The 23136-nt window shown below is 50.9% G+C and overlaps 1 protein-coding gene across 1 annotated transcript in view; it reads left to right on the top strand.

Annotated features, from left to right (window-relative positions):
- LOC144955004 (nardilysin-like) overlaps positions 1 to 22597 on the top strand; it is a gene marked incomplete at its 3' end in the record, with an annotated part of 46474 nt that extends 23877 nt beyond the window's left edge. Inside the window, exons 2-8 of the mRNA XM_078885358.1 lie at positions 5067 to 5193; positions 5886 to 5972; positions 12621 to 12833; positions 13958 to 14009; positions 15734 to 15884; positions 18711 to 18838; positions 22342 to 22597. Coding sequence (XP_078741484.1) covers positions 5067 to 5193; positions 5886 to 5972; positions 12621 to 12833; positions 13958 to 14009; positions 15734 to 15884; positions 18711 to 18838; positions 22342 to 22597 — 1014 coding nt within the window. The remainder of the gene's footprint in view (positions 1 to 5066; positions 5194 to 5885; positions 5973 to 12620; positions 12834 to 13957; positions 14010 to 15733; positions 15885 to 18710; positions 18839 to 22341) is intronic.
- Positions 22598 to 23136: the final 539 nt, after the last annotated feature.

The raw sequence follows: 23136 nt of genomic DNA, 5'->3' as shown, positions 1-23136 counted from the left end.
CACTCACCCACTCACCACTCACTCACTCACTCACCCACTCACCACTCACCACTCACTCACTCACTCACCCACTCACCACTCACTCACTCACCCACTCACCACTCACTCACACACTCACTCAGTCAGTCACTCACACACTCACTCACTCAGTCACTCACTCACACACTCACTCACACACTCACTCACTCACACACTCACACACTCACTCACTCAGTCACTCACTCACACACTCACTCACACACTCACTCACTCACTCACTCACACACTCACTCACTCAGTCACTCACTCACACACTCACTCACACACTCACTCACTCAGTCACTCACTCACACACTCACTCACTCACACACTCACTCACTCACACACTCACTCACTCAGTCAGTCACTCACACACTCACTCACTCACACACTCACTCACTCACACACTCACTCACTCACACACTCACTCACTCAGTCAGTCACTCACTCACACACTCACTCACTCACCCACTCACACACTCACTCACACACTCACTCACTCACTCACTCACTCACTCACACACTCACTCACTCACCCACTCACACACTCACTCACACACTCACTCACTCACTCACTCACACACTCACTCACTCACACACTCACTCACTCACTCACTCATACACTCACTCACTCACACACTCACTTACACACTCACTCACTCACCCACTCACTCACACACTCACTCACTCACTCACACACTCACTCACTCAGTCAGTCACTCACACACTCACTTACTCACTCACACACTCACTCACTCAGTCAGTCACTCACACACTCACTCACTCACTCACACACTCACTCACTCAGTCAGTCACTCACACACTCACTTACTCACTCACTCACTCAGTCACTCAGCCAGTCACTCACACAGTCACTCACTTACACACTCACTCACTCAGCCAGTCACTCACACAGTCACTCACTCACTCAGTCACTCAGCCAGTCACTCACACAGTCACTCACTTACACACTCACTCACTCAGCCAGTCACTCACACAGTCACTCACTTACACACTCACTCACTCAGCCAGTCACTCACACAGTCACTCACACAGTCACTCACTTACACACTCACTCACTCAGCCAGTCACTCACTCACTCACACAGTCACTCACTCACTCAGTCACTCACCCACTCACTCACTCACACAGTCACTCACTCACTCAGTCACTCAGTCACTCACCCACTCACTCACTCACACAGTCACTCACTCACACAGTCACTCACTCACTCACTCAGCCAGTCACTCACACAGTCACTCACTCACACACTCACTCATACACTCACTCATACACTCACTCACTCACACACTCACTCACTCACACACTCACTCATACACTCACTCACTCACACACTCACTCATACACTCACTCACTCACACACTCACTCACTCACTCACTCACACACTCACTCATACACTCACTCACTCACTCACTCACTCACACACTCACTCACTCACACACACTCACTCACTCACTCACTCACTCACTCACACACTCACTCACTCACACAAACTCACTCACACACTCACTCACTCACACACATACACTCACTCACACACTCACTCACACACTCACCCACTCACTCACACACTCACTCACCCACTCACACACTCACTCATACACTCACTCACTCACACACTCACTCACTCACTCACACACTCACTCACTCACACACTCACTCACTCACACACTCACTCACTCACACACTCACTCACACACTCACTCACCCACTCACTCACTCACACACTCACTCACACACTCACTCACTCAGCCAGTCACTCACACACTCACTTACTCACTCACCCACTCATACACTCACTCATACACTCACTCATACACTCACTCACTCACTCACTCACTCACTCATACACTCACTCATACACTCACTCACTCACACACTCACTCATACACTCACTCACACACACTCACTCACACACTCACTCACTCACTCACCCACTCATACACTCACTCACACACTCACTCACTCATACACTCACTCACTCATACACTCACTCACACACACTCACTCACACACTCACTCACTCACTTATACACTCACTCACACACTCACTCACCCACTCACTCACTCACACAGTCACTCACTCACTCACTCACTCACACACTCACTCACACAGTCACTCACTTACACACTCACTCACTCACTCACTCATACACTCACTCACTCACTCACACACTCACTCACTCACTCACTCACACACTCACTCACACAGTCACTCACTTACACACTCACTCACTCACTCATACACTCACTCACACACTCACTCACCCACTCACTCACTCACACAGTCACTCACTCACTCACTCACTCACACACTCACTCACACACTCACTCACTCACTCACCCACTCATACACTCACTCACACACACTCACTCACACACTCACTCACTCACTTATACACTCACTCACACACTCACTCACCCACTCACTCACTCACACAGTCACTCACTCACTCACTCACTCACACACTCACTCACACAGTCACTCACTTACACACTCACTCACTCACTCACTCATACACTCACTCACTCACTCACACACTCACTCACTCACTCACTCACACACTCACTCACACAGTCACTCACTTACACACTCACTCACTCACTCATACACTCACTCACACACTCACTCACTCACACACTCACTCACCCACTCATACACTCACTCACTCACACACCCACTCACTCACTCATACACTCACTCACTCATACACTCACTCACTCACTCACTCACACACCCACTCACTCACTCACTCACTCATACACTCACTCACTCACACACTCACTCACCCACTCATACACTCACTCACTCACACACCCACTCACTCACTCATACACTCACTCACTCATACACTCACTCACTCACTCACTCACTCACTCACTCACTCATACACTCACTCACTCACACACCCACTCACTCACACACTCACTCACTCACTCACTCACTCATACACTCACTCACTCACTCACTCATACACTCACTCACTCACACACTCACTCACTCACACACTCACTCACTCACTCACTCACTCACTCATACACTCACTCACTCACACACCCACTCACTCACACACTCACTCACTCACTCACTCACTCACTCATACACTCACTCACTCATACACTCACTCACTCATACACTCACTCACTCATACACTCACACACTCACTCACTCATACACTCACTCACTCATACACTCACTCACTCACACACTCACTCACTCACTCACTCATACACTCACTCACTCACTCACTCACTCACTCACTCATACACTCACTCACTCACACACTCACTCATACACTCACTCACTCACACACTCACTCATACACTCACTCACACAGTCACTCACTTACACACTCACTCACTCACTCATACACTCACTCACTTACACACTCACTCACTCACTCACTCACTTACACACTCACTCACTCACTCACACACTCACTCACCCACTCATACACTCACTCACTCACACACTCACTCACACAGTCACTCACTTACACACTCACTCACTCACTCACACACTCACTCACACACTCACTCACTCACTCACACACTCACTCACTCACTCACTCACACACTCACTCACTCACACACTCACTCACACACTCATACACTCACTCACACAGTCACTCACTCACACACTCACTCACCCACTCACACACTCACTCACACACTCACTCACACAGTCACTCACTTACACACTCACTCATACACTCACTCACTCACACACTCACTCACTCACTCATACACTCACTCACACACTCACTCACTCACTCACTCACACACTCACTCACACAGTCACTCACTTACACACTCACTCACTCACTCACACACTCATACACTCACACACCCACTCACTCACTCACTCACTCACTCATACACTCACTCACTCACACACTCACTCATACACTCACTCACTCACACACTCACTCACACAGTCACTCACTCACACACTCACTCACTCACCCACTCACTCACTCACTCATACACTCACTCACTTACACACTCACTCACTCACTCACACACTCACTCACCCACTCATACACTCACTCACTTACACACTCACTCACACACTCACTCACTTACACACTCACTCACACACTCACTCACTCACCCACTCACACACTCACTCACACACTCACTTACACACTCACTCACTCACTCACCCACTCACCCACTCACACACTCACTCACTCAGTCAGTCACTCACACACTCACCCACTCACTCACTCACTCATACACTCACTCACTCACTCACTCACACACTCACTCACTCAGTCAGTCACTCACACACTCACACACTCACTCACTCACTCATACACTCACTCACTCACTCACACACTCACTCACTCACTCACACACTCACACACTCACCCACTCACTCACTCACTCACTCACCCACTCACCCACTCACCACTCACTCACACACTCACTCACTCATACACTCACTCACACACTCACTCACTCACTCACCCACTCACCACTCACCCACTCACTCACTCACTCAGCCACTCACCCACTCACTCACTCACTCACTCAGTCACTCACTCACACACTCACTCACTCATGATGGTGGTTGCCATGGTGATGATGGTTGCCGTGGTGGTGATGATGGTTGCCATGCTGATGATGATGGTTGCCATGGTGGTGATGGTTGCCGTGGTGATGATGATGGTTGCCGTGCTGGTGATGATGGTTGCCATGCTGATGATGATGGTTGCCATGGTGGTGATGGTTGCCGTGGTGATGATGATGGTTGCCATGCTGGTGATGATAGTTGCCATGCTGGTGATGATGGTTGCCATGCTGGTGATGATGGTTGCCATGGTGGTGATGGTTGCCGTGGTGATGATGATGGTTGCCATGCTGGTGATGATGGTTGCCGTGGTGATGATGATGGTTGCCGTGCTGGTGATGATGGTTGCCATGCTGGTGATGGTTGCCGTGGTGATGATGATGGTTGCCGTGCTGGTGATGATGGTTGCCATGGTGATGATGATGGTGGTTGCCACGGTGACGCTCCCAGGTGATCGCCGCGGCTACGGACCTCATGACCCCGGGCCGGGCCAACCTCCTGCTGCTGTCGCCCAATCACGCGGCTCGCTCAGATCACATGACCGAGGGACACTTCAACACCAGATACAGCGTGGAGGGTGAGAGGTCACGGTGGGGTCATGGGGAGGTCACGGGGGGGGGGGTCACGGTGGGGTCATGGGGAGGTCACGGTGGGGTCATGGGGAGGTCACGGGGGGGGTCACTGTGGGGTCATGGGGAGGTCACGAGGGGGGGGTCACGGTGGGGGTCACGGTGGGGTCACGGTGGAGGTCACGGGGGGGGTCATGGTGGGGTCATGGGGAGGTCACGGGTAGGTCACGTGGAGGTCACGGGGGGGGTCACGGTGGGGGTCGTGGAGAGGTCACGAGGGGGGGGTCACGGTGGGGGTCATGGTGGGGTCACGGTGGAGGTCACGGGGGGGGTCATGGTGGGGTCATGGGGAGGTCACGGGTAGGTCACGTGGAGGTCACGGGGGGGGGTCACGGTGGGGGTCGTGGAGAGGTCACAGGGAGGTCAAAGGTGGTCATGGTGGTTGCCCCTTGTTACCCATGGTTACCCTAGTTACCCTGTGTTACTCTGGTTACCCCTGGTTACCCTGTGTTACCATGGTTACCCCTAGTTACCCCTGCTACCCCGTGTTAACCCTGGTTACCCTGAGTTACCCCTGGTTACCCTGGTTACCCCTGGTTACCCTGTGTTACCCTGTGTTACCCCTGATTACCCTGTGTTACCCCATGTTATTCTGGTTACCCTGTGTTACCATGGTTACCCCTGGTTACCCCGTATCTAGACATCGATCCGGCGTGGGGAGATCTGTGGGCCGGTGACTTCCCGCTGAGTGAGGAACTTCACCTGCCGGAGCCAAATCCGTACATCGGTAACCACGGCAACCACCGCCATCACCACGGCAACCACAGCCATCACCACGGCAACCACAGCCATCACCACGGCAACGACAGCCATCACCACGGCGACCACAGCCATCACCACGGCAACCACAGCCATCACCACGGCAACCACCGCCATCACCACGGCGACCACCGCCATCACCACGGCAACCACAGCCATCACCACGGCAACCACCGCCATCACCACGGCGAACACAGCCATCACCACGGCGACCACAGCCATCACCACGGCAACCACAGCCATCACCACGGCAACCACCGCCATCACCACGGCGAACACAGCCATCACCACGGCGACCACAGCCATCACCACGGCAACCACCGCCATCACCACGGCAACCACAGCCATCACCACGGCAACCACCGCCATCACCACGGCGACCACCGCCATCACCACGGCGACCACAGCCATCACCACGGCAACCACAGCCACAATCATCACCACCATCAACATCACCAGTAGTGTATAGTGTAGTGTATAGTGTAGTGTATAGTGTAGTGTATAGTGTATAGTGTAGTGTATAGTGTAGTGTATAGTGTAGTGTAGTGTAGTAGTGTAGTGTACAGTGTAGTGTACAGTGTAGTGTATAGTGTAGTGTATAGTGTAGTGTATAGTGTAGTGTATAGTGTAGTGTAGTGTGTAGTGTAGTGTAGTAGTGTAGTGTACAGTGTAGTGTACAGTGTAGTGTATAGTGTAGTGTATAGTGTAGTGTATAGTGTAGTGTATAGTGTAGTGTATAGTGTAGTGTATAGTGTAGTGTATAGTGTAGTGTATAGTGTAGTGTATAGTGTATAGTGTAGTGTATAGTGTAGTGTACAGTGTAGTGTACAGTGTAGTGTACAGTGTAGTGTACAGTGTAGTGTATAGTGTAGTGTATAGTGTAGTGTATAGTGTAGTGTATAGTGTAGTGTATAGTGTATAGTGTAGTGTACAGTGTAGTGTACAGTGTAGTGTACAGTGTAGTGTATAGTGTAGTGTATAGTGTAGTGTATAGTGTAGTGTACAGTGTAGTGTACAGTGTAGTGTACAGTGTAGTGTGTAGTGTAGTGTATAGTGTAGTGTACAGTGTAGTGTACAGTGTAGTGTACAGTGTAGTGTATAGTGTAGTGTACAGTGTAGTGTATAGTGTAGTGTATAGTGTATAGTGTAGTGTAGTGTATAGTGTAGTGTATAGTGTAGTGTGTAGTGTAGTGTATAGTGTAGTGTATAGTGTAGTGTGTAGTGTAGTGTATAGTGTAGTGTATAGTGTAGTGTATAGTGTATAGTGTATAGTGTAGTGTATAGTGTAGTGTACAGTGTAGTGTATAGTGTAGTGTATAGTGTATAGTGTAGTGTAGTAGTGTAGTGTGTAGTGTATAGTGTAGTGTGTAGTGTAGTGTGTAGTGTATAGTGTAGTGTATAGTGTAGTGTACAGTGTAGTGTACAGTGTAGTGTATAGTGTAGTAGTGTATAGTGTAGTGTGTAGTGTAGTGTACAGTGTAGTGTATAGTGTAGTGTATAGTGTAGTGTATAGTGTATAGTGTAGTGTATAGTGTAGTGTAGTGTGTAGTGTATAGTGTAGTGTGTAGTGTAGTGTATAGTGTAGTGTACAGTGTAGTGTACAGTGTAGTGTATAGTGTAGTAGTGTATAGTGTAGTGTATAGTGTAGTGTGTAGTGTAGTGTACAGTGTAGTGTATAGTGTAGTGTATAGTGTAGTGTAGTAGTGTATAGTGTAGTGTATAGTGTAGTGTATAGTGTAGTGTATAGTGTAGTGTGTAGTGTATAGTGTAGTGTATAGTGTAGTGTATAGTGTAGTGTATAGTGTAGTGTGTAGTGTATAGTGTAGTGTATAGTGTAGTGTATAGTGTAGTGTATAGTGTAGTGTGTAGTGTATAGTGTAGTGTGTAGTGTAGTGTATAGTGTAGTGTATAGTGTAGTGTGTAGTGTATAGTGTAGTGTATAGTGTAGTGTATAGTGTAGTGTATAGTGTAGTGTAGTGTATAGTGTAGTGTATAGTGTAGTGTATAGTGTAGTGTATAGTGTAGTGTATAGTGTAGTGTATAGTGTAGTGTATAGTGTAGTGTATAGTGTAGTGTAGTGTATAGTGTAGTATATAGTGTAGTGTATAGTGTAGTGTACAGTGTAGTGTACAGTGTAGTGTATAGTGTAGTGTATAGTGTAGTGTATAGTGTAGTGTATAGTGTAGTGTATAGTGTAGTGTACAGTGTAGTGTACAGTGTAGTGTACAGTGTAGTGTGTAGTGTAGTGTATAGTGTAGTGTACAGTGTAGTGTACAGTGTAGTGTACAGTGTAGTGTATAGTGTAGTGTACAGTGTAGTGTATAGTGTAGTGTATAGTGTATAGTGTAGTGTAGTGTATAGTGTAGTGTATAGTGTAGTGTATAGTGTAGTGTATAGTGTAGTGTATAGTGTATAGTGTAGTGTATAGTGTAGTGTAGTAGTGTAGTGTGTAGTGTAGTGTGTAGTGTAGTGTGTAGTGTATAGTGTAGTGTATAGTGTAGTGTACAGTGTAGTGTACAGTGTAGTGTATAGTGTAGTAGTGTATAGTGTAGTGTGTAGTGTAGTGTACAGTGTAGTGTATAGTGTAGTGTATAGTGTAGTGTAGTAGTGTAGTGTGTAGTGTAGTGTGTAGTGTAGTGTATAGTGTAGTGTATAGTGTAGTGTGTAGTGTAGTGTGTAGTGTAGTGTATAGTGTAGTGTATAGTGTATAGTGTAGTGTAGTGTGTAGTGTATAGTGTAGTGTATAGTGTAGTGTATAGTGTAGTGTGTAGTGTAGTGTGTAGTGTAGTGTATAGTGTAGTGTATAGTGTATAGTGTAGTGTGTAGTGTAGTGTATAGTGTAGTGTATAGTGTATAGTGTAGTGTATAGTGTATAGTGTAGTGTATAGTGTAGTGTATAGTGTGTAGTGTGTAGTGTATAGTGTAGTGTATAGTGTAGTGTATAGTGTAGTGTATAGTGTAGTGTGTATAGTAGTGTAGTGTATAGTGTAGTGTATAGTGTAGTGTATAGTGTAGTGTATAGTGTAGTGTGTATAGTAGTGTAGTGTATAGTGTAGTGTATAGTGTAGTGTATTGTGTAGTGTGTATAGTAGTGTAGTGTATAGTGTAGTGTATAGTGTAGTGTATAGTGTAGTGTAGTGTATAGTGTAGTGTATAGTGTAGTGTATAGTGTAGTGTATAGTGTAGTGTATAGTGTATAGTGTAGTGTATAGTGTAGTGTATAGTGTAGTGTGTAGTGTAGTGTACAGTGTAGTGTATAGTGTAGTGTATAGTGTAGTGTAGTAGTGTATAGTGTAGTGTATAGTGTAGTGTGTAGTGTATAGTGTAGTGTATAGTGTAGTGTATAGTGTAGTGTATAGTGTAGTGTGTAGTGTATAGTGTAGTGTGTAGTGTAGTGTATAGTGTAGTGTATAGTGTAGTGTGTAGTGTATATTGTAGTGTATAGTGTAGTGTATAGTGTAGTGTATAGTGTAGTGTAGTGTATAGTGTAGTGTATAGTGTAGTGTATAGTGTAGTGTATAGTGTAGTGTGTAGTGTATAGTGTAGTGTATAGTGTAGTGTATAGTGTAGTGTATAGTGTAGTGTATAGTGTAGTGTATAGTGTAGTGTAGTGTATAGTGTAGTGTATAGTGTAGTGTATAGTGTAGTGTACAGTGTAGTGTATAGTGTAGTGTACAGTGTAGTGTACAGTGTAGTGTATAGTGTAGTGTATAGTGTAGTAGTGTATAGTGTAGTGTATAGTGTAGTAGTGTATAGTGTAGTATAGTGTATAGTGTAGTGTATAGTGTAGTATAGTGTATAGTGTAGTGTATAGTGTAGTATAGTGTATAGTGTAGTGTATAGTGTAGTGTATAGTGTAGTGTATAGTGTAGTGTATAGTGTAGTGTATAGTGTAGTGTATAGTGTAGTGTATAGTGTAGTATAGTGTATAGTGTAGTGTATAGTGTAGTGTAGTGTATAGTGTAGTGTATAGTGTAGTGTATAGTGTAGTGTGTAGTGTAGTGTATAGTGTAGTGTATAGTGTAGTGTATAGTGTATAGTGTAGTGTATAGTGTAGTGTAGTGTGTAGTGTATAGTGTAGTGTATAGTGTAGTGTATAGTGTAGTGTATAGTGTAGTGTATAGTGTAGTGTATAGTGTAGTGTAGTGTATAGTGTAGTGTATAGTATAGTGTATAGTGTAGTGTATAGTGTAGTGTATAGTGTAGTGTAGTGTATAGTGTAGTGTATAGTGTAGTGTGTAGTGTATAGTGTAGTGTATAGTGTAGTGTATAGTGTAGTGTATAGTGTAGTGTATAGTGTAGTGTAGTGTATAGTGTAGTGTATAGTGTAGTGTATAGTGTAGTAGTGTAGTGTATAGTGTAGTGTATAGTGTAGTGTATAGTATAGTGTATAGTGTAGTGTATAGTGTAGTGTATAGTGTAGTGTATAGTGTAGTGTATAGTGTAGTGTATAGTGTAGTGTATAGTGTAGTGTATAGTACAGTGTATAGTATAGTGTGTAGTGTATAGTATAGTGTATAGTGTAGTGTATAGTGTAGTGTATAGTGTAGTGTATAGTGTAGTGTATAGTACAGTGTATAGTATAGTGTGTAGTGTATAGTATAGTGTATAGTATAGTGTATAGTGTAGTGTATAGTGTAGTGTATAGTATAGTGTATAGTGTAGTGTATAGTGTAGTGTATAGTATAGTGTGTAGTGTATAGTATAGTGTATAGTGTAGTGTATAGTACAGTGTATAGTATAGTGTGTAGTGTATAGTATAGTGTATAGTATAGTGTATAGTGTAGTGTATAGTGTAGTGTATAGTATAGTGTATAGTGTAGTGTATAGTGTAGTGTATAGTATAGTGTGTAGTGTATAGTATAGTGTATAGTGTAGTGTATAGTACAGTGTATAGTATAGTGTGTAGTGTATAGTATAGTGTATAGTATAGTGTATAGTGTAGTGTATAGTGTAGTGTATAGTATAGTGTATAGTGTAGTGTATAGTGTAGTGTATAGTGTATAGTGTAGTGTATAGTGTAGTGTATAGTGTAGTGTAGTGGTGTATAGTGTAGTGTATAGTGTAGTGTATAGTATAGTGTATAGTATAGTGTATAGTGTAGTGTATAGTGTAGTGTAGTGGTGTATAGTGTAGTGTATAGTGTAGTGTATAGTGTAGTGTAGTAGTGTATAGTGTAGTGTAGTGTATAGTGTAGTGTATAGTGTAGTGTATAGTATAGTGTATAGTGTAGTGTATAGTGTAGTGTATAGTGTATAGTGTAGTGTATAGTGTAGTGTATAGTGTAGTGTAGTGGTGTATAGTGTAGTGTATAGTGTAGTGTATAGTGTAGTGTATAGTGTAGTGTAGTAGTGTATAGTGTAGTGTATAGTGTGTAGTGTATAGTGTGTAGTGTATAGTGTAGTGTATAGTGTAGTGTATAGTGTAGTGTATAGTGTAGTGTAGTGGTGTATAGTGTAGTGTAGTAGTGTAGTAGTGTATAGTGTAGTGTATAGTGTAGTGTATAGTGTAGTGTATAGTGTAGTGTATAGTGTAGTGTAGTGGTGTATAGTGTAGTGTATAGTGTAGTGTAGTAGTGTATAGTGTAGTGTATAGTGTAGTGTATAGTGTAGTAGTGTATAGTGTAGTGTAGTAGTGTATAGTGTAGTGTATAGTGTAGTGTAGTAGTGTATAGTGTAGTGTATAGTGTAGTGTAGTGTATAGTGTAGTGTATAGTGTTGTGTAGTGTAGTAGTGTATAGTGTATAGTGTAGTGTATAGTGTAGTGTATAGTGTAGTGTATAGTGTAGTGTATAGTGTATAGTGTAGTGTATGGTGTAGTGTATAGTGTAGTGTATAGTGTATAGTGTAGTGTATAGTGTAGTGTATAGTGTAGTGTAGTGTATAGTGTATAGTGTAGTGTATAGTGTAGTGTAGTGTATAGTGTATAGTGTAGTGTATAGTGTAGTGTAGTAGTGTATAGTGTAGTGTAGAGTGTAGTGTAGTAGTGTATAGTGTAGTGTATAGTGTAGTGTATAGTGTAGTGTAGTGGTGTATAGTGTAGTGTATAGTGTAGTGTGTAGTGTAGTGTGTAGTGTAGTAGTGTATAGTGTAGTGTATAGTGTAGTGTATAGTGTAGTAGTGTATAGTGTAGTGTATAGTGTAGTGTGTAGTGTAGTGTATAGTGTAGTGTATAGTGTATAGTGTAGTGTAGTAGTGTATAGTGTAGTGTATAGTGTAGTGTATAGTGTAGTGTATAGTGTAGTGTATAGTGTATAGTGTAGTGTAGTGTATAGTGTAGTGTATAGTGTAGTGTGTAGTGTAGTGTATAGTGTAGTGTATAGTGTAGTGTAGTAGTGTATAGTGTAGTGTATAGTGTAGTGTGTAGTGTAGTGTGTAGTGTAGTGTATAGTGTAGTGTATAGTGTAGTGTAGTGTATAGTGTAGTGTATAGTGTAGTGTGTAGTGTAGTGTATAGTGTAGTGTATAGTGTAGTGTAGTGTATAGTGTAGTGTATAGTGTAGTGTATAGTGTAGTGTGTAGTGTAGTGTATAGTGTAGTGTATAGTGTAGTGTACAATGTCTATCAGCAGTCGTTCCGTGTGTGCCGCTGATCTCCGCCTTGTCGCTACTCCCACAGCGACGGATTTCTCACTTGTGGGAAATCATCAGCATCATCAGCAGCAGCAGCAGCCTCAGCAGCAGCAGCAGCAGCATCAGCAGCATCAGCAGCAGCAGCAGCAGCATCAGCAGCATCATCAGCAGGAGGAGGAAGATTTTCCGCGGCTGATTTTGTGCGACGATCGGGGGAGTTTGTGGTACAAGTTGGACCGCACATTTCTCGTGCCCAAAGGTCAGTCACATCATCATCATCATCAGCAGCATCAGCAGCATCAGCAGCATCATCATCAGCAGCATCATCAGCAGCATCATCATCAGCAGCATCATCATCAGCATCATCATCTCTCCCTGTGTCTCCCCGTGTCTCCCCGCGTCTCCCCGTGTCTCCCCGTGTCTCCCCGCGTCTCCCCGCGTCTCCCCGTGTCTCCCCGTGTCTCCCCGTGTCTCTCTCTCTCCCCGTGTCTCCCCGTGTCTCTGTGTGTCTCCCCGTGTCTCTCCCCGTGTCTCCCCGTGTCTCCCCGTGTCTCCCCGTGTCTCCCCGTGTCTCTCTCTCTCCCCGTGTCTCCCTGTGTCTCCCCGTGTCTCCCCGCGTCTCCCCGTGTCTCCCCGTGTCTCCCCGTGTCTCTCTCTCTCCCCGTGTCTCCCCGTGTCTCTGTGTGTCTCCCCGTGTCTCTCCCTGTGTCTCCCCGTGTCTCCCCGTGTCTCCCCGTGTCTCTCTCTCTCCCCGTGTCTCCCCGTGTCTCCCCGTGTCTCCCCGCGTCTCCCCGTGTCTCCCCGTGTCTCCCCGTGTCTCTCTCTCTCCCCGTGTCTCCCCGTGTCTCTGTGTGTCTCCCCGTGTCTCTCCCTGTGTCTCCCCGTGTCTCCCCGTGTCTCCCCGTGTCTCTCTCTCTCCCCGTGTCTCCCCGTGTCTCCCCGTGTCTCCCCGCGTCTCCCCGTGTCTCCCCGTGTCTCCCCGTGTCTCTCTCTCTCCCCGTGTCTCCCCGTGTCTCTGTGTGTCTCTCCGTGTCTCTCCCTGTGTCTCCCCGTGTCTCCCCGTGTCTCCCCGTGTCTCCCCGTGTCTCTCTCTCTCCCCGTGTCTCCCCGTGTCTCCCCGTGTCTCCCCGTGTCTCCCCGTGTCTCTCTCTCTCCCCGTGTCTCCCCGTGTCTCCCCGTGTCTTCCCGCGTCTCCCCGCGTCTCCCCGTGTCTCCCCGTGTCTCCCCGTGTCTCCCCGTGTCTCCCCGTGTCTCTCTCTCTCCCCGTGTCTCCCCGTGTCTCCCCGTGTCTCTGTGTGACTCCCCGTGTCTCCCCGTGTCTCCCCGTGTCTCTGTGTGACTCCCCGTGTCTCCTCGCGTCTCCCCGTGTCTCTGTGTGTGCAGCCTACCTCAATTTCCAACTCATTTCACCTCTGATTCAAGAATCCGCCGAAAAGTGAGTTACACAGATTCAGTCTCTCCCCGTGTCTCTCTCCCCGTGTCTCTCTCCCCGTGTCTCTCTCTCCTCGTGTCTCTCTGTCTCACCGTGTCTCTCCCTGTGTCTCTCTCCCCGTGTCTCTCTCCCCGTGTCTCTCTCCCCGTGTCTCTCTCCCCGTGTCTCTCTTCCCGTGTCTCTCTCACCGTGTCTCTGTCTCTCTCTGTCTCACCGTGTCTCTCTGTGTCTCACCGTGTCTCCCCGTGTCTCTCTCTCTCTCACTGCGTGTCTCTCACCGTGTCTCTCTCCCCGTGTCTCTCTCTCTCCGTGTCTCTCTTCCCGTGTCTCTCTCACCGTGTCTCTGTCTCTCTCTGTCTCACCGTGTCTCTCTGTGTCTCACCGTGTCTCCCCGTGTCTCTCTCTCTCTCACTGCGTGTCTCTCTCCCCGTGTCTCCCAGCCAGCTGCTGCTAGACCTGCTGGTCCTGTGTGTGTCTCTCTGCGTCTCCACGCGTCTCTACCCCGTGTCTCTCTCTCTCTCACTGCGTGTCTGTCTCACCGTGTCTCTCTCTCTCTCCCCGTGTCTCTCTCCCCGTGTCTCCCAGCCAGCTGCTGCTAGACCTGCTGGTTCTGTGCGTGTCTCACTGCGTGTCTGTCTCACCGTGTCTCTCTCCCCGTGTCTCTCAGCCAGCTGCTGCTAGACCTGCTGGTCCTGTGTGTGTCTCACTGCGTCTCCACGCGTCTCTACCCCGTGTCTCTCTCTCTCTCACTGCGTGTCTGTCTCACCGTGTCTCTCTCCCCGTGTCTCTGTCTCCCAGCCAGCTGCTGCTAGACCTGCTGGTCCTGTGTGTGTCTCTCTGCGTCTCCACGCGTCTCTACCCCGTGTCTCTCTCACCGTGTCTCTCTCCCCGTGTCTCCCAGCCAGCTGCTGCTAGACCTGCTGGTCCTGTGTGTGTCTCTCTGCGTCTCCACGCGTCTCTACCCCGTGTCTCTCTCTCTCTCACTGCGTGTCTGTCTCACCGTGTCTCTCTCTCTCTCCCCGTGTCTCTCTCCCCGTGTCTCCCAGCCAGCTGCTGCTAGACCTGCTGGTTCTGTGCGTGTCTCACTGCGTGTCTGTCTCACCGTGTCTCTCTCCCCGTGTCTCCCAGCCAGCTGCTGCTAGACCTGCTGGTTCTGTGCTTGTCTCACTGCGTCTCGACGCGTCTCTACCCCGTGTCTCTCTCTCACCGTGTCTCTCTCTCTCTCACTGCGTCTCTCTCTCTCTCACTGCGTGTCTGTCTCACGGTGTCTCTCTCCCCGTGTCTCTGTCTCCCAGCCAGCTGCTGCTAGACCTGCTGGTCCTGTGTGTGTCTCACTGCGTCTCGACGCGTCTCTACCCCGTGTCTCTCTCACCGTGTCTCTCTCCCCGTGTCTCCCAGCCAGCTGCTACTAGACCTGCTGGTTCTGTGCGTGTCTCACTGCGTGTCTGTCTCACCGTGTCTCTCTTCCCGTGTCTCTGTCTCCCAGCCAGCTGCTGCTAGACCTGCTGGTCCTGTGCGTGTCTCACTGCGTCTCGACGCGTCTCTACCCCGTGTCTCTCTCTCACCGTGTCTCTCTCTCTCTCACTGCGTGTCTGTCTCACCGTGTCTCTCTCTCTCACCGTGTCTCTCTCCCCGTGTCTCCCAGCCAGCTGCTACTAAACCTGCTGGTTCTGTGTGTGTCTCACTGCGTGTCTGTCTCACCGTGTCTCTCTCCCCGTGTCTCTCAGCCAGCTGCTGCTAGACCTGCTGGTCCTGTGTGTGTCCCACTGCGTCTCGACGCGTCTCTACCCGGCTGCGGTGGCGCACCTGCACCACCGTCTGAGCGCCGGGGAGCGTCACCTCGGGGTCCACTGCTCCGGACACAACCACACGCTGCCTGTAACCCACACACACAGACACACACACACAGACACACACATAGACACACACAGACACACAGACACACACACAGACACACACACAGACACACACACACACACACAGACAGAGAGACACACACACAGACACACACACAGACACACACACAGACAGAGAGACACACACACAGACACACACACAGACACACACACAGACAGAGAGACACACACACAGACACACACACAGACACAGACACACACACAGACACACACACACACACAGACACACACACACAGACACACACACAGACACACACACACAGACACAGACACACAGACACACACACACATACAGAGACACACACAGACACACACACACACACACAGACACAGACACACAGACACACAGACACACACACACATACAGAGACACAGACACACACAGACACACACACAGACACAGACACACACACACAGACACACACACACAGACACACACACAGACACACACACACATACAGAGACACACACAGACACACACACACACACAGACACACAGACACACAGACACACACACACATACAGAGACACAGACACACACAGACACACACACAGACACACACACAGACACACACAGACACACACACAGACACACACACACACACACAGACACACACACACACAGACACACACACACACAGACACACACACAGACACACACACATACACACAGACACAGACACACACACACAGACACACACACACAGACACACACACACACAGACACACACAGAGACACACAGACACACACACAGACACACACACAGACACACACAGACACACACACAGACACACACACACACACAGACACACACACACACAGACACACACACACACAGACACACACACACACACAGACACACACACACAGACACACACACACAGACACACACACAGACACACACACACATACAGAGACACACACAGACACACACACACACACAGACACACAGACACACAGACACACACACACATACAGAGACACAGACACACACAGACACACACACAGACACACACACAGACACACACAGACACACACACAGACACACACACACACACACAGACACACACACACACAGACACACACACACACAGACACACACACAGACACACACACATACACACAGACACAGACACACACACACAGACACACACACACAGACACACACACACACAGACACACACAGAGACACACACACACACACACAGACACACACACACACAGACACACACACACACACAGACACACACACACACACAGACACACACAGACACACACACACACAGACACACACACACAGACAGACACACACAGACACACACACACACAGACAATTATTATTGATCCATTCATCTGGTAACACGCTGATGATGATGACGACGGCATATTGATACATTGATCTGATGCGCCATTAATCAGCTAATCAGATGGTGCGTCGATTTGATGACGCATTTATACGTCGATGTAGTGATCTATTGATCCGCTGATCAGATGGCATATCGATCAACTGAGGAGGCATTGATCAGATTGATCATAGGCCTCATTGCTACGTTTATCTGATGATCGATTGATCGGGTGATCAGATGGTGTGTCGATCTGGTTAAACTATTGGTGTATTGATCAGATGCCAAATGGCACCGGCGATCGGCTGATCAATTTGATGAGAATATTCATTGATCAGATGGTATATTGATCAGATTGTACATTTATACATTTGATCAGATGATCAGATGGTGCATTCATTTGATTGCACGTTCAAAAATTGACCTGATTCTCTCCCCGTGTCTCTCTCCCCGTGTCTCTCTCCCCGTGTCTCTCTCTCCCCGTGTCTCTCTCTCTCCCCGTGTCTCTCTCCCCGTGTCTCTCTCTCCCCGTGTCTCTCCCCGTGTCTCTCTCTCCCCGTGTCTCTCTCCCCCCGTGTCTCTCTCCCCGTGTCTCTCTCCCCGTGTCTCTCTCTCTCCCCGTGTCTCTCTCCCCGTGTCTCTCTCCCCGTGTCTCTCTCCCCGTGTCTCTCTCCCCGTGTCTCTCTCCCCGTGTCTCTCTCCCCGTGTCTCTCTCCCCGTGTCTCTCTCCCCGTGTCTCTCTCTCTCCCCGTGTCTCTCTCTCTCCCCGTGTCTCTCTCTCCCCGTGTCTCTCTCTCTCCCCGTGTCTCTCTCTCCCCGTGTCTCTCTCTCCCCGTGTCTCTCTCCCCGTGTCTCCCCCCACCGTGTCTCTCTCCCCGTGTCTCTCTCCCCGTGTCTCTCTCCCCGTGTCTCTCTCTCCGCGTCTCTCTCTCCCCGTGTCTCTCCCCGTGTCTCTCTCCCCGTGTCTCTCTCTCCCCGTGTCTCTCTCTCTCCCCGTGTCTCTCTCCCCGTGTCTCTCTCCCCGTGTCTCTCTCTCCCCGTGTCTCTCCCCGTGTCTCTCTCTCCCCGTGTCTCTCTCCCCCCGTGTCTCTCTCCCCGTGTCTCTCTCCCCGTGTCTCTCTCTCTCCCCGTGTCTCTCTCCCCGTGTCTCTCTCCCCGTGTCTCTCTCCCCGTGTCTCTCTCCCCGTGTCTCTCTCCCCGTGTCTCTCTCCCCGTGTCTCTCTCCCCGTGTCTCTCTCTCCCCGTGTCTCTCCCCGTGTCTCTCTCTCCCCGTGTCTCTCTCCCCCCGTGTCTCTCTCCCCGTGTCTCTCTCCCCGTGTCTCTCTCTCTCCCCGTGTCTCTCTCCCCGTGTCTCTCTCCCCGTGTCTCTTTCCCCGTGTCTCTCTCCCCGTGTCTCTCTCCCCGTGTCTCTCTCCCCGTGTCTCTCTCCCCGTGTGTCTGTCAGCTGCTTTTCCGAGCCCTGGTTCTGTCTCTGTCCGAGTTTTCCCCGTCACAGCTGGTGGTCGATGCGATGTTGGAGCAGATCAGACGCAGTCTCCACAACTCCATCATCAAGCCGGACAAACTGGGCAGGTACAGAGACACGCCCGGAGAGAGAGAGACACGGGGAGAGAGAGACACGGGGAGAGAGACACGGGGAGAGAGACACGGAGAGAGAGACACGGGGAGAGAGACACGGGGAGAGAGAGACGGGGAGAGACACGGGGAGAGAGACACGGGGAGAGAGACACGGGGAGAGAGAGACGGGGAGAGAGACACGGGGAGAGAGAGACGGGGAGAGAGACACGGGGAGAGAGACGGGGAGAGAGACACGGGGAGAGAGAGACGGGGAGAGAGAGACACGGGGAGAGAGAGACGGGGAGAGAGACACGGGGAGAGAGAGACACGGGGAGAGAGAGACGGGGAGAGAGACACGGGGAGAGAGACACGGGGAGAGAGACACGGGGAGAGAGACGGGGAGAGAGACACGGGGAGAGAGACACGGGGAGAGAGACGGGGAGAGAGACACGGGGAGAGAGAGACGGGGAGAGAGACACGGGGAGAGAGAGACACGGGGAGAGAGAGACGGGGAGAGAGACGCGGGGAGAGAGACGCGGGGAGAGAGACACGGGGAGAGAGAGACGGGGAGAGAGACACGGGGAGAGAGACACGGGGAGAGAGACACGGGGAGAGAGAGACGGGGAGAGAGACACGGGGAGAGAGACACGGGGAGAGAGAGACACGGGGAGAGAGAGACGGGGAGAGAGACACGGGGAGAGAGAGACGGGGAGAGAGACACGGGGAGAGAGACACGGGGAGAGAGACACGGGGAGAGAGACACGGGGAGAGAGACAAGGGTGAGAGAGACAGGGGGAGAGAGACACGGGGAGAGAGACACGGGGAGAGAGACACGGGGAGAGAGACACGGGGAGAGAGACACGGGGAGAGAGACACGGGGAGAGAGACACGGGAGAGAGACACGGGGAGAGAGAGACACGGGGAGAGAGAGACACGGGGAGAGAGACACGGGGAGAGAGACACGGGAGAGAGAGACGGGGAGAGAGACACGGGGAGAGAGACACGGGGAGAGAGACACGGGGAGAGAGACACGGGGAGAGAGACAAGGGTGAGAGACAGGGGGAGAGAGACACGGGGAGAGAGACACGGGGAGAGAGACACGGGGAGAGAGACACGGGGAGAGAGACACGGGGAGAGAGACACGGGGAGAGAGACACGGGGAGAGAGACACGGGGAGAGAGAGACGGGGAGAGAGACACGGGGAGAGAGAGACACGGGGAGAGAGAGACACGGGGAGAGAGACACGGGGAGAGAGAGACACGGGAGAGAGACACGTGGAGAGAGACACGGGGAGAGAGAGACACGGGGAGATAGACACGGGGAGAGAGAGACACGGTGAGAGAGACACGGGGAGAGAGAGACGGGGAGAGAGACACGGGGAGAGAGAGACACGGGGAGAGAGAGACACGGGGAGAGAGACACGGGGAGAGAGAGACACGGGGAGAGAGACACGGGGAGAGAGAGACACGGTGAGAGAGACACGGGGAGAGAGACACGGGGAGAGAGACACGGGGAGAGAGGACACAGGGATAGAGAGACATCTCACTGTGTGTGTCTCTCTCCCCGTCTCTCTCTCCCCGTGTCTTTCTCTCTCACCGTGTCTCTCTCCCCGTGTCTCTCTCCCCGTGTCTCTCTCCCCGTGTCTCTCTCTCTCACCGTGTCTCTCTCCCCGTGTCTCTCTCTCTCTCTCACCGTGTCTCTCTCCCTGTGTCTCTCTCTCTCACCGTGTCTCTCTCCCCGTGTCTCTCTCCCCGTGTCTCTCTCCCCGTGTCTCTCTCTCTCTCTCCCCGTGTCTCTCTCCCCGTGTCTCTCTCTCTCTCTCACCGTGTCTCTCTCCCCGTGTCTCTCTCCCCGTGTCTCTCTCTCTCTCTCTCTCACCGTGTCTCTCTCCCCGTGTCTCTCTCTCTCTCTCACCGTGTCTCTCTCCCGTGTCTCTCTCGTGTCTCTCTCACCGTGTCTCTCTCCCGTGTCTCTCTCTCTCACCGTGTCTCTCTCCCCGTGTCTCTCTCCCCGTGTCTCTCTCCCCGTGTCTCTCTCCCCGTGTCTCTCTCCCCGTGTCTCTCTCTCTCTCTCTCACCGTGTCTCTCTCCCCGTGTCTCTCTCTCTCTCTCACCGTGTCTCTCTCCCCGTGTCTCTCTCCCGTGTCTCTCTCCCCGTGTCTGTCTCTCTCTCTCACCGTGTCTCTCTCCCCGTGTCTCTCTCTCTCTCTCACCGTGTCTCTCTCCCCGTGTCTCTCTCTCACCGTGTCTCTCTCCCCGTGTCTCTCTCCCGTGTCTCTCTCCCGTGTCTCTCTCCCGTGTCTCTCTCCCCGTGTCTCTCTCTCTCTATCTCACCGTGTCTCTCTCCCCGTGTCTCTCTCTCTCTCTCTCACCGTGTCTCTCTCCCCGTGTCTCTCTCCCCGTGTCTCTCTCCCCGTGTCTCTCTCTCTCTCTCCCCGTGTCTCTCTCCCCGTGTCTCTCTCTCTCTCTCCCCGTGTCTCTCTCCCCGTGTCTCTCTCCCCGTGTCTCTCTCCCCGTGTCTCTCTCTCTCTCTCACCGTGTCTCTCTCCCCGTGTCTCTCTCCCCGTGTCTCTCTCCCGTGTCTCTCTCTCTCTCTCACCGTGTCTCTCTCTCTCTCCCCGTGTCTCTCTCCCCGTGTCTCTCTCCCCGTGTCTCTCTCTCACCGTGTCTCTCTCCCCGTGTCTCTCTCCCCGTGTCTCTCTCCCCGTGTCTCTCTCTCTCTCTCACCGTGTCTCTCACCCCGTGTCTCTCTCCCCGTGTCTCTCTCCCTGTGTCTCTCTCCCCGTGTCTCTCTCTCTCTCTCACCGTGTCTCTCTCCCCGTGTCTCTCTCACCGTGTCTCTTACCCCGTGTCTCTCTCACCGTGTCTCTCTCCCCGTGTCTCTCTCCCCGTGTCTCTCTCCCCGTGTCTCTCTCTCTCTCTCACCGTGTCTCTCACCCCGTGTCTCTCTCCCCGTGTCTCTCTCCCTGTGTCTCTCACCCCGTGTCTTTCTCACCGTGTCTCTCTCCCCGTGTCTCTCTCTCTCTCTCACCGTGTCTCTCTCCCCGTGTCTCTCTCTCTCTCTCACCGTGTCTCTCTCCCCGTGTCTCTCTGTCTCTCTCACCGTGTCTCTCTCCCCGTGTCTCTCTCCCCGTGTCTCTCTCTCTCTCTCACCGTGTCTCTCTCCCCGTGTCTCTCTCCCCGTGTCTCTCTCCCCGTGTCTCTCTCCCCGTGTCTCTGTCTCTCTCCCCGTGTCTCTCTCCCCGTGTCTCTCTCCCCGTGTCTCTCTCCCCGTGTCTCTCTCCCCGTGTCTCTCTCCCCGTGTCTCTCTCTCTCTCACCGTGTCTCTCTCCCCGTGTCTCTCTCCCCGTGTCTCTCTCCCCGTGTCTCTCTCTCTCTCACCGTGTCTCTCTCCCCGTGTCTCTCTCCCCGTGTCTCTTTCCCCGTGTCTCTCTCTCTCACCGTGTCTCTCTCACCGTGTCTCTCTCCCCGTGTCTCTCTCCCCGTGTCTCTCTCCCCGTGTCTCTCTCACCGCTGCAGGGATGTGCGTCTCTGCTTGCTCGAGACAAAACGTCGGTCGCTCTCCAGCCGTCTGATCTGTGCCACCACCGCCACCACCACCACCAACGCCACCACCAACGCCACCACCAACGCCACCACCACCACCGCCACCACCGCCACCACCAACGCCACCACCACCACCGTCATTTCGGCCGAGCGGCTGAGGGAGTTTGCTCGGCGCTTCCTGGCGTCGGTTCGGGTCCAGGGCCTCGCGCAGGGAAACCTCACGGCACAGGTGACGGACCCACCCACCCACTCACTTTCTCGCTCACTCACTCGCTCACCCACTCACTCACCCACCCACCCACCCACTCACCCACCCACTCACCCACTCACCCACCCACCCACTCACCCACTCACTCACTCACCCACCCACCACTCACTCACTCACCCACTCACCCACTCACTCACCCACCCACCACTCACTCACTCACCCACTCACCCACCCACTCGCTCACCCACCCACTCACCCACCCACCCACCCACTCACCCACCCACCCACCCACTCACCCACCCACCCACCCACTCACCCCACCCACTCACCCACTCACCCACCCACCCACTCACCCACTCACTCACTCACCCACCCACCACTCATTCACTCACTCACCCACTCACCCACTCACTCACCCACCCACCACTCAGTCACTCACCCACCCACCCACCCACTCACTCACTCACCCACTCACCCACTTACTCAGTCACTCACCCACCCACCCACCCACTCACTCACTCACCCACCCACCCACTCACTCACTCACCCACTCACCCACC

The sequence above is a fragment of the Lampetra fluviatilis genome, unplaced genomic scaffold, assembly GCF_964198595.1.
Source record: "Lampetra fluviatilis unplaced genomic scaffold, kcLamFluv1.1 SCAFFOLD_310, whole genome shotgun sequence".
NCBI classification, from domain to species: Eukaryota; Metazoa; Chordata; class Hyperoartia; order Petromyzontiformes; family Petromyzontidae; genus Lampetra; species Lampetra fluviatilis.
Note: the sequence above shows the minus strand (reverse complement) of the source record. Positions and strands in the feature narration are given on the sequence as shown.